General features: G+C 41.8%; 1 protein-coding gene across 1 annotated transcript; it reads right to left on the reverse strand.

Annotated features, from left to right (window-relative positions):
- Positions 1-4135: 4135 nt before the first annotated feature.
- Positions 4136-7819, reverse strand: LOC119529212 (protein WWC2-like). Its single transcript, XM_037829384.1, is given in 3 exon segments — positions 4136-5865; positions 5867-7505; positions 7508-7819. Coding segments are annotated over 3 exon segments (3570 nt in total). The 5' UTR covers positions 7782-7819; the 3' UTR covers positions 4136-4208.
- Between the last annotated feature and the right edge of the window lie 10173 nt (positions 7820-17992).

Consider the following 17992-nt stretch of genomic DNA (forward strand, 5'->3'; position numbering starts at 1 on the left):
TGGACTGGGATGACTCAGAGAGCTTATGCTTGGCCTCTCCATGTGGCTTCCCTTCCTTACAGCATGGCAGCCTCGGGGGAGTTGGATTTATGTTATGCCTCATGCTCCAGCTGCAAGGGGTTCAGTGAGCAAGGTGGAAGCTACAACACCTTTTATGACCCAGCCTCCAAAGTCAACTCTATCAGCTCTGCTATATTCTATTAACTGAAGCAGTCACAATCCTGCCTGGTTTCTAGGGAGGGGTAGTAGACTCCCCGTATTGATGGAGAATCATATTGTAGGAGAGAATATTGCGTCCTCTTTTTGGGAAATAAAATCTTCCATTCCTCTCTTTCCTGAACCCAGTGTGACAAATCCCTGTGTTACCTCCTGGTGCTCCACATCTCCTCGAATATGTTCCTTCTATAATAGGGAGATCCCGCAGAGAGTTGTGACACTTATGCCAATTAGCACACTAGCTAGCATGTAGCAATTGTTCTTAAATGCAACCAAATAAGCCAGTTCCTAACCTCTACTGGGTTTATATAAATTAGAAAAAGACACCCTCTGGACATGGGGGAGGGGAAAGCAGAGTGTGGTCTGGATTTCTGTCCCCTTCACTTGGGTAAGGTCTTCTGCAGTGCATATACCACACAAGTAAGCCTAGCAGTACTGGTAGCTATTATCGTTGTGTGTTTTACCTTTTTAAAAACAAACAATCAGAGCACGTGAACAGCCCCACGCCCAGGGCCCTCCTGGTTGCCTTCTCCAGTTTGCATTCCTGGTGGTGTGTTGCATGGGGTCCCTACTCTTTCCTTTTCTTGGGCTTCTTCACTTCTGCAGACACATGTGGCAGTTCACAAATGTGGAGAGAGGTGGGAGCGTTCCCAAGAATGTCGATGGCTTATTGGGGACTAATATTCATTTGAAATGTTTGTGAACTTTTTTAAATGTCTTATTTCAACTGTAATAAATGTTATAAAAATGCAAACAAATAATATAGAAAGGTAAAAAAGATAGTGACTCAGAACTCTCCTTCGTTGTGGTGATTTTCAGCAATATAGTAGACTGATGTGAATGTAGGGTATCTGTGTGTGTGTGTGTGTGTGTGTGTATGAACATGTGTGCCCAGTGTACCTCTTTGTGTGTACATTTGTGCAGGGTATCTGTATGTGTAGGTTGTATAGGGTTGCCAAATAAAATACAGAACTCCCAGGTAAATGAGATTTTCAGAGAAAGGAAGAATAATTTTTTTTTTGGTAGTGGTATGCTCCAAATATGTTTATCTGAAATTCTGATTTAACTGATTGTCCTGTATTTCATTTGCTAAATCTGGCAACCCTGTCTGTGTAATGTATGAGTGGGGGTGTGTGTGGTAGACTTGGTATATATGTATGCCTGGGGCTGTGTGTGTACCTGTGAGTGTGTGGGAGTGCATGATGGTGGGTGTGTATGTGGGGTGTGTGTGTGTAGGAGGTGTATTTATATGAGGTATGTGTTTGGGGGTGGGTGGGAGGGTTGCAGAAGAAGAAAAGTAGAGATATAGGAAACCAGAACATGTTTTAGTTTCCCCAAATTGGCCTTGTAACTTACACAGATTTTTGTTTTTGTACCTATAATACTTTATTGTGATTTTTTTTTTTTGAAGAGAAAAAAAGATTTTAAGTTTATTTGATTTGCATGCTACAAAGATTCAGCTAAACTTTGTTCATTTGGCCAGCGATAATATTCTTTTTGTACCTGTAACACTTAGATTCTGATATACAAAACGGTAATAACATACTGATAATTCAAACTTGAGGACTAAATATTTCATTCTTTTTACCCTGTGCAGAATAGATTCTACCTTTTTAAAATAGTATTTATAATATTAAAATTTATATTTGTCCATATGAGTTTGTGATCAAGTTATTAAAATGTCTTGTCACTGTGAAATCATTTGGGTTAGTACAAACATGTCAGGATTGTTAAAAGCTGCCTATAAATACATAACACTATTGCTGATTTTTAAAGTGCGGAAAAAGGATTATATTACAATTAGTTTGTCTCTCATGTTAGAAATGAGCAAATTTATAAGACAAAACCATAGGACCTTGGTCACAACTGTTAATTACCAGCCTAAGACAGATTTTATTCTTTAATACTAGTCTGAAACCTTTTGTATTATAAAAAGTTAACAGCTAATCTGATGAAGATTTATAAAGCTGCAAATATTCCAATATAGCCTTTTCTCTGTCAAACATTTAAAATGGCCCAAACCAAACTATATATTAAACAGAACATAAATAAGACCGTAAATAAATAAGTGAAGAAATAAAATCATACGGTACAACTACACAACTCTATAAACATTTTCATGGTCAAACTAAGAAGCTGAAAACAGCTGGCCTTCATTTAACTCTACATTAAATAAACTTTGAAACCTCTGTTTTTCACATTTGACCTTGTCAAGGACGAATGGCATTCCTTTTTAGTTTTCATTAGTCATCTAAAAGAATGAACTGGGCCATCTTGAAGGACCCTACCCAATCAATTCATTAGACCGGTTTCTGTTCAAAGTATTGTCATGTCCAGTTATATCTTCAAAGAAATGTGTACATAAATGGAACACTTATGAAAAAATATGCTCATGGTCTTCAATAATCCAAGTTTAGACTCAGAAATTGCTTAATTTGAATTTTGATTCTGATAAATTGAACTTTCCAAAGTATATATAATTACTTTCAAGAAAATAAAAATTCCTGCTAGTGAGGATTCTAGCTTAGGACAGAACTTTTTTCCTTTAAGGGGCCTATTCTTTTAAGATGATTTCTGTATTTCTAAAAAACCAAAATTGATGTAGTTTGCTACATAAAACGGCTAACCAGAAATTGTTTCTTCCAGTAATAATGAGTAATAATACATGCTTTAAATTGCATTAAAAATATTTATTTTAAAAGCAAAGCTGGCTTAGCTACACTGAGGTTTTGTTTCTTTTAAGAAGTGCCTGGGTTGGGTGAGCTAAAATTCTAAACTGGAGGACACTTCAGTCAGTTTTAATCTATATAACCTTGTTCATCTGGGATAGTATTGTTTTTTTTTTTTTTTTAATCAAACCACTTAGCCTATGCTTCAAATTAGTAATCCCCTCTCCCCTTCACACTCTTCCCTTTGCCTTCCAACTCTTTACCATAAATTTTAGATAAAATCCTGTAAAAATGAGAGCTGCAAAGTAATTTCTAGTAAATATTAGAAATCTGTCTGGTGAGGTGTTTTCTTATTTTTGGCAACTTTGATTCAGCTGAGATCTATCCTCTCCTCTGTTCCTGGTGTCACCAAATGAGCACTGACGCATTTCCCTACACATGGCCAGGCCGGCCTGCCCTTAGAACTGGGGCCGCAACATGCTTCTGCTCAGCACCATACTAGTTCCTGGGAGAAGGAATGATCGGTGCAAAGTAGAAACTCACATTTGAACAACTACACATTCAGGTTGAGTTAGAAGCAGCAGCTGCTCATCTGACAATTTTAGTGTATTTTAGGGTTAACTTTTTCTCCTTTAATTTTCCCTACTTTCAACATAATAAATCAACAAGATCTTTAGTGTAGCCAGAAGTACCTCTCCTTTGCATTTTTGTATTCTTGCACTGCACTCAGTATCTTATGTTTCTGTTTTCTTTAGACAAATATAAAAGGACAAAAAGGAAATTGTTTAAAGGAAACAAAGTGTTCTGACATAGGTGACAGAAATGAACACAGCACCTGTTTCAGGTGGACTTGGAACTCTGAACTGAAGCTTATCCTCAGGTTTAACATCAAACCTTTCAGCTGCACTATGGTACAGAAATATCACATGGCCCTGTTGCCGTTTTCACAGTCTACTCACAAGAAAACAATGGAAAAGCAGAAACCACCCTCTGCTAAACCAACCTATTTCTCAACAGTCAGTTCAACAGGATATTCACTGGATGCTGCTAGTCCTGCAGAATAAAGCCCATGGGCAATATGCACTTACTATACAACATGTGTATACCAGATTATCCCATTTTGGTTATCTGATTTTTTTTTTTTCTTCTTTAAACATATAAGAAATTACATTCAAGGTATTTTACCAACTAACATGTTGAAAATCTGGTACGAAATAAAAGCTCTTTAAGAGTTGACAGGTTACAAAAAAACAAAAACATCCACTCTTTCACCCTCCCTAAGAAAGTGAACAGGTGAAAAAAATAATTTCTTAAAGGATGTAATTATACATCATCGGCAGGCAGGGATGGGATGGTTATCTTTGCTCTGGTGAAGTAGGCAATCTTCTCCCTGAAGGACTGCACCTGCCGAGGAACCTTCTGGCTCTGCTCCCGAAGCCGGCACACATCCTTGGAGACTTGCCTCATTAGCTTCTCAGCATTCAAACCCTGCTTCTGTTCTTCTTTTGACTGTTCAGCCTGCTTCTCAGCTTGCTTCAGAAGCTTCTGGAACCTGTCGTCCTCCAGTACAGCCTGTGGAAGGTCAGTCTCTCCCTGAGCTTTCAGCTCCTCCAGCTTTTGCCGCAAGCCCCGCAGGGCCTCCAGCTCATCATTGAGGCGACTCTGCCGGGTCAGAGATGCCTGAAGATCCAGTTCTAAGTCTAGAGATGTACGCACTGGGCACTCTTCTGCTGTTCTTCTGAGGACTGGTTGGCAAACAGTCCTTTTGACTCTCAAACTGCTCCGCTCAGTGGAGTTTCGCACAAACAGTGACTTTTTAGCCAGGGTTGAACTGTCACTGTCACTTCGATTTAACCTGCAGATGTACTGGTTCCGCTCTCCCAGGGAAAAGGTCTGTGAGCGCACTATCAGGCTGCTCCGCACAAAAGGGCGCTGCCGAGCGCTCAGGCCACCGCGGTCTTTGGGACGAACTGCCACATTGCCACTCACTGCTTCCTCGGTATTTGTCTCTTTATCAACCAGGATGGGAACTCCAGTGGGTTGCTGACTTCCGAGGTCTTTGGCACAGTTGTTTTCTTTTCTTCCCCTATCATCATTTACTTCAGACACACTAGTGCATGAACTTATGTCTTCTATACAGCTACTGCCCTCAGGCAGATTAACTTCAGCCCCTTCTTCAGTCACAATTTCATCTGAGGCCTCTCTTAGCATTATTAACCAGTTTCCATCGGCACCCCTTGACTCCTCTTCCTGCCCTGGCTCCTCTTGTACTTTGTGTGATAGTTCTTGTTCCACAGCCAAAAGCTCAGCTGATGTCCTTGCAAGTAAGGCAGACACTGCATCCAAATCTATGGAGTCTACTGATGGCTGTTTTGGTTGAAAATCCTCATTTTCTTCTTCATGCTTTTTGTAAGGCATTTGTTTGGAAGGAAGCAAGTTATACCACAGTGTGAAAATCTTACTGGAAAATGGTAAATCTGCCAGGCTAATCTGAGTTCCAGCCAGGCATTCTTCCCTTTTGTTTTTGCTGACAGAGCAAAGATCTACTCTCAGTGTCTTCTGTTGTAAGGCTGTTTGGGAAATGGCTACTCTGAATACATCATTGAACAAAATGGATTCTGTGGCTGGATGGACTTTTGTTTGGAACAGACAGCTGACATCAGTTGAGGAGGGAAGTACAGCAACTCTAAAATATATTTTAAAAGTATGAGGTATCAAGCAGGCATGAAGATTTCGGAGTTGTGCTATAACCACCATGAAGCTTGAACTTTTCACATCATATCTGAGTCCTATCTGCACCTGGGCAGTCTCTACAATGGCAACATCATCTTCACTGTAAGTGACATCTTCAATTTCACTAGGCTGTTTCATGAAAGCTTCATAGACACCACTGTCTCTAGCCACTGACTCATCAGATATAGCAGCAGACACACAAGCTGTTTTATCCCCAAGCAATTGGCTTGCTCTTCTTCTTGGTAGTTTTTTCCACTTCTGTGGTTCCTTCATATAATGCTTCCCTAGTGCATTCGTTAAGGTCTTTGTCCTCTAAAAGAGACTGGGAGGCTCCTCCTGAATCAGAATCCAGCAATATCTGATTTTCACTGAGGCCAATGTCTGCAAAATGGCTACTCAATTCACAGTCTTCAAAGTCAGCAGTGAACTGATGGAGATGGGTGTCTGGAGAAGACATCGGAAATGGGCCTTCCAAAGCCAAGGGAGAGCCCGGAGGGGATAAGGAAGAAAGGGAAGACCTTGAAGACAGGGATGTCACAGACTTGGGGGCCTCAGTCAGCGGGTGAATATGGCCTGTAGCTGCAGTAGCTGCCCCACAGGGGTCAGTCTGACCAGGCTGGCTGGGGGACTTGACCACCTCATTTTCATGGATGGTGGTGATGGGTCCAGAAGGAATGTAACCACCTTTCTCTTGCAGAAGAAAGTCCAGTTTATACTGATAGTCCACATCTATCTGATCACCCTGACTCTTGTAATAGAGCTCACTGGAACTGAGGGAATTGAGTGACCCTCTGCTGGAGGTGTTCAGGGATCCCCGACTGGATGCCAGGGAGCCCAGGCTGCTCCCAGAAGACATGGACAGGGTGCTGGCGGACAGGCTTTTAAGTTGTGAATGCAAATAAGTAGTTAATTTAGTAGTTTCTTCAAGTTTCTGTAGCAGCTCTTTTCTTCTCTCTTCCGATTTCAACCTCTCCGCCAGAGCTCGGCTTGGGGTACTCCTCATGGACAGCAGCTCCTCCTCCAGCCGCTGCCGCTCGGCTTCCAGGTGTTCCAGCTCATCTTGAGTGCGCTTCTGGGGAGTGACAAACTGAAGCTCTTTCAAAAGTTCTTCTTTTTCATTGATCAGCATCAGCTTCTCTTTCTCAATATCCAGCGCCCCGGGCCAGGCCTCACTGTCCAATTTTGACAGTTCAATTTTTAAGTTGGCCATACTTCTTTTGGCTTCTTCATACTGTAGGCTTAGCCTGACCTTTTCAGCTAAATTTGATCTACTTCTCATTCCAATATCTCCGGAAATGCTGGTTTGTGACCCAGCATCAAGAGTCTGTCTGGAGAGAGACAGATGAGAATTCACAGGACTGGATCTCAAGTCTGGCTCAGATTTGCCAATGCTCTGGTCCAAATGAAACCGCTCCTGCAGCTTAGCAAGACTCTGCATCAGATCTTGTTTTTCTTTTTCTCCTGAGCTAATAGCCTTTCTGATAGACTTCAGTTCAGTTAGAATGGCTTTGGCTTCACTAAGTTCATACCCACTCTGGCCTCCAGACATTTTTTTATCAATTTGTTGCAATGTTTCAAAGACTTGTTCTTTATAGAGCAATTCTTGCCTCATCTGTGAGAGTTCTCTCTTCAGCTTTTTAACCCTTAATCGTGTAGTGGAGATCTCAGCTTTTAAAATATCGGGATCATATTTAGTACTGGACGAAGATCCTGAGAATAAGCTTGTGCGAGAGCTCGACTTTTCCTTGTAAGCATCATTTAATCGTACATATTCATCCAAGGCCAAAGCCAGTCTTTGCTCCTTCACATGGTACAGCTCCTTCTGCGTCCTGAGTGCATCCTGAGCCACCGAGAGATAGTCCTTCAGCATTTTCTCCTGTTCCCCCGCCATTGTTTTCTTGGATCTTCTATCTGTGTGGTTTTGTTGATGTGATCGATATAGTAGACACCAATCTGAGGGTCAAACCCTGCTTCCCATCCCCATGGCAGCTCATCCCCAACACAATCAGCAAACGACAAGGGCTTCGTTAACCTGTCCCGGGGGTCGATCCAGCTGGTCCTCCTGGTGTTGTGGTCGATGTAGAAGACCTTGCCGTCGTAGTCCCTGGCCTCCTCCCAGCCCCGGGGTAGCGGCAGCTGCCCGCTCCCGGCCCTCCTAGGCATGGTCGGCGGCCTCGCCGGCGAGCGGCGCCTCCATAAGGACCGGGTGCGGGACGCGGCGGGAACGCGACTGCCCGGCCCGACCGCCGCACCCGATGCGGGCGCCAGCGAGGGGCCGCGGGCTCGGGGCGCGGCGGGGCCACGCGAGGGGGGCGGCTCAGGAAACCCTGCTCTCGGCCCCGCTCGGGATCAGTCCACCATGTCTGCCTGATTTATTGGTTTAAATGTCTACGTCTCTACCAGACAGAATCAAGAGCTATCTTGTTTCTCTTAACCTTCTATGTGTGTGGTATAGAGTGTGCATTCAATGCACATGTGGAGTTGGGGGCTCTCAGACTTCAGGACTTTTAGGGATGTAAATCCAGCATATATGTGTTCCTGAATATCAGCTGAGAAACTATTCACTGCTTTCACAGAATACCCAGCCTTCGATATAACACAGAATAGCTATTGTCTTCCAATGTTGGGGTATCAGAGTTACCTGGAAAGTTTGTTTACCATGTAGTTCCCAGGCCACACCCCTCAAAGAGGTTCCAGAAGTCTGGAGTGAGACTGTGTACAGGAATTGAATGGACAGCACATGTTTCCTTCTGATTATCTCATTTTATGAAAGGGAAAAATCCCAAATAACAGGATCAGACCTGTAAGTCATGCTATGACTGACTGAATCTATATGTGGGATATATGTGTGTGTATGTGCACGCCACCCCTCACCTCTAATAGGCAGACAGGAGGTGTGAAGAGTGAACCTTGGTTCACTGATATTTTATAGAGAGTTTTCCTGTATGAATTTATGTTTGTGTCACTTGTAATAAATCACTTGCCTTGAGCAAATGTGAAGTCATAAAAATCAGTCTGCATTTTGAGCTGTGCCCAAAAATATCTGTAAGGAGAGAAAAGGGAAACAAAGGCTTTATTTTCCAGCAGCACAGCCCCAGCTCTGTTTTCCAGAGGGTGTAGCTTTAATCTAATGAAATTACTTCTGTATTGACACGAGTCATAGAGAGCTTCAATTCGTGGAATGAATTCTTCCAGAATTGAAGTTAAAAAGTTACAAAGGAGCCCTGGATTGAAAGAAGAATGGTAGTTGATTCTTTGAATTCATATTAGCAGTTCTTTTAGATTTTCTCTAAAGCTTTTCCTTCCCAAAGACCAATTCAAAACAACAGAATCTGTGGTTACTCGGAAGAAAACTCTGTGAATATACAAAACCCCATTGAAATGTGCACTTCAAATGGGCGAATTGTATGGTATATGACTTATATCTCAATAAAGCTGTTGAAAATAAATTTTTAAAAAGAACATGGAGAGGGACCAAATTCCATAAGCACTAAAGCTTTCTGTAAGAATCAGGCCATTTTCACTGGAAATTAACAGTCTGAAGATAAATTGTAGGACAATTATCTTTTAAATGCAAACTTGTTTGCGGATTTCTTAGGAAGATTTTGTGATAGAAGCACCTAATGAAATTTTTAAAAATGCAACAAGATAGATGGTACTGCTTAAAGTATTAAAAAGGGAGATTTCTAGAAAATATTAATGGTGAAGAGATGTCAACTTGTTCATTATCATTTTTTTCTTTTGTTATCCACATTTAATTTATTACATGCTGTCTGTTTGGGCTTGGGGGAAGTAATTGCTAGGCCACGGATAAGGAATATTGGCCAGTTGGCTGCTGTTAATTTTTCATAAGTCTCGTTTACTAAAATCTGTGATTTGAAAACGGCTGTTCTTTGAAATACTCTGGTTTCTCTGGGTTCAATCAATTTCTTAATCATGTAACAACAGCAGGAGCCGTTGAAAAGCAGACATGGGCTACAGAAAACGACACATGCTCCCTTTCTCTGGATACAAAATAATCGTGTTCCATACCTCCTTCACAAAAACTCATCTAATGACCGCAAATTTGAGTGGCTTGGGGGAGGGAAAGAAACTGTATTTTTAAATGAGAGAAAAGAAAGTCGGAAATGATCATTGTTACATGAACAAAAAAAATCAGCATCTCAGCACCTGATGAAAGGCAAATTACACTATTCACATTGATCGCTTTTTCTCACTTTTTTCAAATGATTTATTATCCTTTGATATTACAATCAGTTAGCTAGCTCGCTGCAGCATAAATATTTGATCTCTGTGTAACATTTCTCACAACTGCTTTTTGCTACAGCCAGACATCCTTGGTTTTTTTTTTTGCCTCCAACTTTCCTAGATTAAAGCGAGGAGGCAAATATGAGGTGTGCAAAGAGAATAGAAATAATTGACCTGTAAATCATCCAAGTGAGGGAAAGCCCCAGGGAATAAATAAAATACCGGCAGGGAGAAAGTCCAAAAATGTATTTCCTGGGTATTCTATCATGTGTGTCCTCTTTCTGTTTCCGTCAACTTGCCTGGGGAGCAATCAGAGTACCGTGGAATTCATTTTGCCTTCAAAATCACATTCTTTTGCTCTTCGGTTATTATTAAAGAGAGTTGTACGGGGAAGGCAGAGGGCTGGTTATTTGCAGAGGGTCATTGTAAGTGTCGAAATTTGAGTCCAGGAAAGTGCCTGCAAAAAAAGCCATTCAATTGCTTTGTGCTCCGTCCCCAGTATGGATTCTCCAGGAAAGGGTGCAGGAATGAGAATTTGGCAGCCAGAAATTCACAGCAGCTAAGGGTTGGTGCTTGATTCTGATCATGAGGTCTGGGTGGTACACTGAAGTCTCTACTAGACCTAGTCATTAGAGTTCTATTTTCTGAGCTCACAGAGAAGAAATCTGGTCTAGCTTCCATGAGAGACAGTCTTCTAAATACTTGAAGACAGTGCCGTATTCCCTCTATCTGTTGCCCTCTTCTCTTCTCCAGGTTAAATTAGCTTTACCCCCTGCTCATATGTCATGGTTTAAAATCGCCCTCATCACTCTCCTTTGCAGTCAGTATTCTAGACTGAAATCTTGGCTTCTGCTGGGGACTGGGGCGTGACCTTGTGTTGGGGGGAAGGGGTGTCGCATGCCATTCTTCATCTACAAAGCAGGGAGTAGGGCGCCCCTGACCTCATGGGGTGTTGTGAGGAGGACGTGAAAGATGCTTGTGAAGGGCTTAGCACAGGGCTGGGTGAATACTGTCATTCAGAACATGGCAGCCAATACTATCATGCTCTTTGAAAGAGTCATGTGAAATCAATCATGGTAGCCTTTCCCCTGGCCCAGAAGTCTTGTCTTTTTTTTTTTTTTTTTGTCCTGACTCTGGTCTATTACCTTATATTGACCCTGGGTTTCCAAAACAAGCCTGTGCATCACAGCAAAATGCTGATGAAATCAGTATTAGTCAGCATGGCCATTTGCCTTGGGCAATTTAATTGAGTTCTCCAAGACTTGGTTACCTCCTGCAAGAGTTGGGGATTAAATGAGATAAACTGTAAAGGCACTGGGTCGATGCATGGTACAGTATGACCTCTGCTTCCTCAGACCCTCCTTCTGCCTGTAATGCTCTTTCTCCCATTCTTTTTTTCTTTTTTTTTTAACCTAAAATAACTACTTTACTTCCAACATGTTCTTACTCTACCCCAAGAAAATAACCTAATATAGCAACATTTCTGTGAACTTGTTCCCACCATACCCACTAGAAATTAACAGACCGTAGTCATTCCTGGGCATTCCCAGAATGTTAAATTTACCCACGATAGCTTATCTGTTCTTATTGGGTTATCGTTCCCCCTTCATTAATTGCTCTCTATTGCTAGTTCCCCTACATTCTACATTATAAACCATTTATTTTACATTTTTCAATGTTCACATTATTGGTAGCATATAATAGTTCTCTTTTTGTGCCTGGCTTATTTTGCTCAGCATTATGTCTTCAAGGTTCATCCATGTTGTCCTATGTTTCACGACATCGTTCCTTCTTACTGCTGCGTAGTATTCCATCGTGTGTATATACCACATTTTATTTATCCACTCATCTGTTGAAGGACATTTGGGTTGTTTCCATCTCTTGGCAATTGTGAATAATGCTGCTATGAACATTGGCGTGCAGATATCTGTTTGTGTCACTGCTTTGAAATCTTCTGGGTCTCCCATTCTTTTTGCTTTGTTTAATCTCACTCCTCAGATCGCTGTTCAGATGACACCTTCTCAAGGAGACCTTCTTTGATAACCATATCTGAAATAGATTCCTACCCCCATGTTGACTGTAATTATTTATTTATGTTTTGAATATGTATGTTATCTGTTTGCTGTACCCCACTGCTAAGGTGCATGAGGGCAGGAACTTTGTTTTGCTTTCTGCAGTATGCCCATTGCCTAGCACACTGCATACTCTCAATACATATTTATTGATTGAACACATTGTAATTGTCACCACTATGATGGAGAAGGCTAAAGCAGGACTACAGTGAGTTTTCCGTCACTGGAGTTTTTAGGCAAAGCATACTTAAACCTTATGTGGCTCTTAAGTGAACTCCCAAGTGCCAGGTTCTGTGTTTCTGGGACTGTAGGGCTGAATCAGTGCTCAAGAGATGGAAGTCCAGTGCCCATTGCTTCTGCATGTAAACAGAAGTCTGAAGTTCTAGTTCTCCTCCTACTAGCACCCTTTCCCTGAGTTTTATCCTGATCATTTTCCCATCCAACCACCAGCCTTCCTGCTAAAAATGGCTAACATTTGTTCAACTTACCATGTGCCAACCACCCTGCACAGTGTTTTATACTCATTCTGTTCTGAATTGTCATAACCACCCTTGGAGATAGAATAGTGAATATTCCCATATAACAGGCAACAGCACTACACTGTGAACATGGATCTTAGAGACTGTGCAGGAAGCCAGCATACAGTAAATATTGGCAAGAGTGAAAATTGAAAGATGGGAATTGGGTATAAGAGCTGAGGAGTCCCCATAAACTGGCGGTTGGGATAAAACTGGTTGGAAATGAATCAAGAAAGCAGAAATCACTAATCCTGAGTCTACGAAGGTCATCTTGACTCAGGAGCCCAGCCATTTCCAGGGTCCAGGATCAAAGAGAAGCAGAAGGGCCACAAGCCCAGACAGTGGACAGTCAAAGGCATCCTCCCCAAGAGGATTTGAATGGAGATCTTAGTTCTTTCTTGTTGAGATGCCTTCTTACAATTGGGCCAGTAGGGCATGTCCAACCCAAAGTTTGCCGGGGAAGACGGGGGTAGATAATACCTGTTATGGCAGGTGGAGGATGAAAACAGATTCTGCCAAATAGCAGGTTGCCCTGCCAGGGGAAAATTCCCAGATAAAGGCATCATCAGACACAAAATACATCTTCAAAGTCATCTTTTCCAGCACTGTTCTTTAAAACTGGGACAGAAACCTATAAAATGTCAAGAGATAGGGTTTTTGCCAAGGCAACAGAATGCTGAGGACTCCAAGTAAAGATTCTTATTACAAAAAGGTGCTAAATTCTGTAGTAGGGTTTAATTATACCTGAGGTATTTCTGACTTGGTGTGTGGGTGGGAGGCTCTGCCCCTCTCTCTATTGCTGTTATTATCTCATGGATCTACAGCTTAGTTTTTCACAACATGGGGCTTCTTCATCAACCACTCAACCCCCCCAACTCCCTCTGGGAGGCACTCGACTGCCAACAAAAGTTGCACCCTGAGTCTCTGGCTATTAGCAATCAAATTCCTGGCCATGGCTAATCACCAGGCTTAATCATATGTTAATGATTTGCCAGGATGGAGTGGGGGCAACCTTCAGACATTCCTGAGGCTGGATCTTTATTGCCCAGTTTGTTAGAAAAACATTTTCCTTAATGAAGGTAGCAGTTGAAGAGAGTGGGAAGCCCGGTGCGTTACAGGCTGGGTGCCTAGTATTAACACCTCTCAATGGGTCTGTTCTTCTTTCTAAGCTGCTAGCATTTCTTTACTGCAGTATTTGTTATGTTCCATTTCTCAACCTCTCCAGCTGCTCTCCATTTGTTTTCCTGGCTTCTTCTGAATATTTTATGATCAAGTATTTACCAGTGCTTCTCTGGAGCTCATTGAAACTCCATCTGTGAAGTTGCTTTCTCTGGGTATCAGCTCATCTCACAGTGTTGAGGCTCTCAGGGGTAACCAAAGGCCATCTTCCTTCTCAAATCCTCCAGGGGCTTCCTATCTCATTCAGCAAACTGTGCAATGGCCTTATTGTGGCATATATAGCCCTGTCTGATCTGGCCTCTGGCTACTTCTCAGACTTCATCTTCTCAACCTCCCTCCTTGCTTACTTCACTCTATCTATATAAACCTCCTTGCTATTTGTATTTGTTTTCTGTTTCTGTTATAAATCACTACTGATTCAGCAGCTTAACAAACCCATTTGTTAGTTCACAGCTCTGTAGGTCAGAAGTCTGGGTGGCCTGGACTGGGTTCTCTGCTTTAGGCCAACCAAGGACAAAATCAAGATGTTGAGTTGGCTGGGCTCTTACCTGGAGGCTCTGGGGGACAATCTCCATCCACTTTCATTCAGGTTGCTGGCAGAAAGTCCCTTGCAGTTGTAGGACTAAGGTCCCTGTTTCCTTGCTGTCTTTCAGATGGGGGCTGCTCTCAGTCCCGGGGGCCACCCACATCCCTCAACACATGGTCCCCTCCAACTTCAAGCCATGGAAGGTGCATCGCTTCCTTCTTGTGCTTTGAATCTCTCCCTTCTGCAGCCAGCCGGAGAAAACTCTCTGCTTTTAAAGGGCTCATACTCTCTGCTTTTAGAGGCTACCTGAACACTTGCCCTATTTTAAGGTCAATTAATTAGTAACCTTAATTAAAGCTGCAAAATCCTTTTTGTCATGATGATTTATATAAACATAGGAGTAACTCCAGGGGATGGAGGTCGTGAGGTCCTCTTAGAATTCTGCCTACCATGCTGTTGCCCTTGTGTTCCCTTTGTCTGGAGCTTCTCCCCAGCTAGGTATGTGGCTTGCTCCCCCATTTCCTTCAGGTGTCTGGCAAATGCCAGTTCAGTAGAGAGGCTTTCTAAGATCACCATTTATGAACAAGGTCCTTTTATTCTTTATCTCCTTACCCTGCTGTTTTCTTTGGAACACTTAGCACATCTGACATCCTGTATATTTACATGTTGATTTGTTTGGTATCTTCCTTTCCTCACCGGATTATAAGCCTCCCTAAAGATGGGGCTTTGCCTGCTTTGTTCATGGCTGCACCCCCAGTTCCTAATTAGCAGCTGGTACATAGCAGAAGACCCATATGTACAAATTAATGAATGAATGCATTAATCTTTAGCTTTCCCAATCTCTTTCCTCCTCTTCCTTCTTTCTCTCACTCAGATGTCTCTGAATTTTAGAGATCCTGTAAAATGATAATTATAAACCTTTTCATCCTCACTGAATATGTGCATTGGTGATGGGAGCAATAAGGAACCTCTTACTTTTCCACCTGATTAAAATAAGCACAGAACAAGGAGGGTTGTTGAGAAGAGGAAAGCTCTTCTCTGTTTATCAGTCTTTTATACACCTTACACATTTGTCTCTTTGCTTCCTTGCATATGTCTTATGCACTTCCATCTTTATGCCCTAGTTCAGGGTTGGAAAGGGCCTTAAAGATGTTTGATTGTAGTTTCCCCATTCGATGCATGACTTTTCTATATTGGAATATCCTCTGTCTCCTTTCTAAGAATATGCTCCAACTATTTAAGCTCCAGCTCAGGTCCCACAGGTTCCATAGTGTTCTTTGATTGGTGTAGTTCATAGGGGTATCTTTCCGCTTTGAACTCATCTCCTGTCTAAACCAGTGGTCATAAAACCAGAGGCCCAAGGCCTGGATTAGGTACAAAGGCCAATTTTCTTTAGGTTGTGCAGTAATTTTTAAAAGTTTGAACCTTCATTTAAAGGAGATTGCAGTAAAGACAATAACAAACAAACAAAAAACACCAACAACTGGAATTCCCATTTCCCTTAAAAATAGAAACTCTGGCCACACTTGCCTTCTCATTTCCATATAGTGGCAATTGGGGCTGGAGGAGAAGCTGCCTCCTTTAGCTGGGATATGTATATCCAGTTTGCACAATTTCCAGCTCTTCCTGTTGCTTCCCTCCAAACTGAGTCTCAGTGGACTATGCTTATGGTAATTTTTTTAAAGGAAAGAAATATTTCTCTGTATCATTGTTTTATCAAAAGTGGGAAAATGAAAGATAAATCTACCCACCCTACCTCATTGCTTTCCATCACCTGTCTGGCCCCAGTGGGTTTTTTTAATTTTGCAGTTCCTGACCTAGTCTGGAAGTCTGTGAAGCTAGAAATATGTCTTCCTTGTTCGTGTTGGATCCCTAGAACCTGGAACATAAGAGGTAGTCAATCAATAAATGGTTGGGGAATGAATGAATGAATGTTTGAATGCCTGGTACCTAAAATCTGTGCAACTCTAGTAGCACTTAATGCTGGAGTTTACCGTTGATTATTTTTATGTATAAATATCCTTCTACAAAATGTGTGCATTGTGAATTGTCTTTTCAACTAAATCCGTTAAACACAGAGACCATATCACATCCTAATTTCTATTCCTTTATTTGAAAAATATTGAGAACAAGCTGTTTACAGAGCTCTGTGCTGGGTGCTGTGTGGGGGAAGGGGATGGTGAAGCCAAGTAGGATCCTTACTGCTACAGGGGATATATTTACCTCTAGTGAGCAATATATGCAGCTAACTATTATATACTGTCATATAAACATGAGTACTCTCAGAGAGCTACAGCACACTGTTCTAGTTTGCTAATGCTGCCAGAGTGCTAAACACCAGAGATAGATTGGCTTTTATAAAAGGGGGTTTATTTGGTTACAAAGTTACAGTCTTAAGGCCACAAAGTGTCCAACACTTTAACTGTCTTTCATCTGCAGCTCCTGTACTTTCTTCAAAGTGTCCCTCCTCATTGTAGCTCTTCTTCAAAATGTAACTCACAGCTGCACTGAGTTCCTTCTGTTATGTCAGCTCATTTATATGGCTCCAGTGATCAACTTAGACCCACCCCGAATGGGCGGAGCAACACCTCCATGGCAATTATCCAATCAGAGTCATCACCCACAGCTGGGTGGGGCGCATTCCAAAGAAACACTCAAAGAATTACAATCTAATCAACACTGATAGGTCCACCCACACAAGATTACATCAAAGATAATGGCATCTGGGGGACATAATATATTCAAACTAGCACACACACCATGGGATCTCAAAGGACAAAGATGTCTGGGGATCAGCGACTGTCTTGAAGGAAGTGGGGTTTTATCCGTGCCTTGAAGGATGAATAGAATTTTGAAAAATTGGGGAGAACGTTCCTGTCATGGGGAAATGTATAAGAAACCCAGAAGGAAAAAAACAAACAAAAAAACATCTTTTAGAACAATAACTTATTTTGATGAAACATCTAACTGTGCTTCCCCAAGAGTGCTTTTTGTATATAGGGGATGTTCAACAAACATTTGGTTAAACAGAAACCCTTATTAAACCCCCTGATGTCCTTGGTGTCATGCTAGGGACTCTCTCCAATTGAAAAATTTATAGTTTTCTGAGAAATTGCAGCTCATGATAGAGAGATAGGAAATGGAAGCAGCTGATAAGCTAATGGCATTGACATTATATTATGTGTTGCGAAGTAATGTTTGCTCTCACACCTACCAGGGGTGGTCTGCAGATTTGCGCTTTAATCTCTTAAATAGGTAGCTCAACTGCAAGGCTCTCAGTTTCCACATTCTAAAATCTCATCCCGTGGGCTGCTGATCACATGCTGATCCATTTGGAGCCCACTGTTTCTTGGTTATTTCCAAATTTGATTAATGTCCCTGCCTCTGTTCGCCCTCTCTGTGGCCAGGCAAAATGCCACAAATTACACCCACCAGTGGGTTTCAGGCAGCAGAGGAAATTTCTTTTTTAGCAATGCGGAACACAGAGTAAATTTCCTGAGAGAGCTACCTGATCATATCATGTCTTTTGTTGTTGTTTATTGTTTGTTTTTTGTTTTATTTAAGAGAAGAATTTAAACACAAATTTAACTCCTTTTAAATCTCGGGTTAGTATGGCTTTATTAGATGTTGGTAGACTTTCAAACTGTAGGCATTTTAATCAGATTTTGAATTCAGTATTTATTGAATACAACTATAGACTTGTTTCATTGAACTCCCTGATACAAGCCCTGCCCGAAGTTGTGTGCACATAGAGTCTAAGAGTTTCCTAGTTGTTTCGTGCCCAGAAGGTCATGTACTTCAACTTCCCTTGATTCTTGAATCCCTCTCTCT

The sequence above is a fragment of the Choloepus didactylus genome, chromosome 1 (assembly GCF_015220235.1).
Source record: "Choloepus didactylus isolate mChoDid1 chromosome 1, mChoDid1.pri, whole genome shotgun sequence".
Taxonomy (NCBI): domain Eukaryota; kingdom Metazoa; phylum Chordata; class Mammalia; order Pilosa; family Megalonychidae; genus Choloepus; species Choloepus didactylus.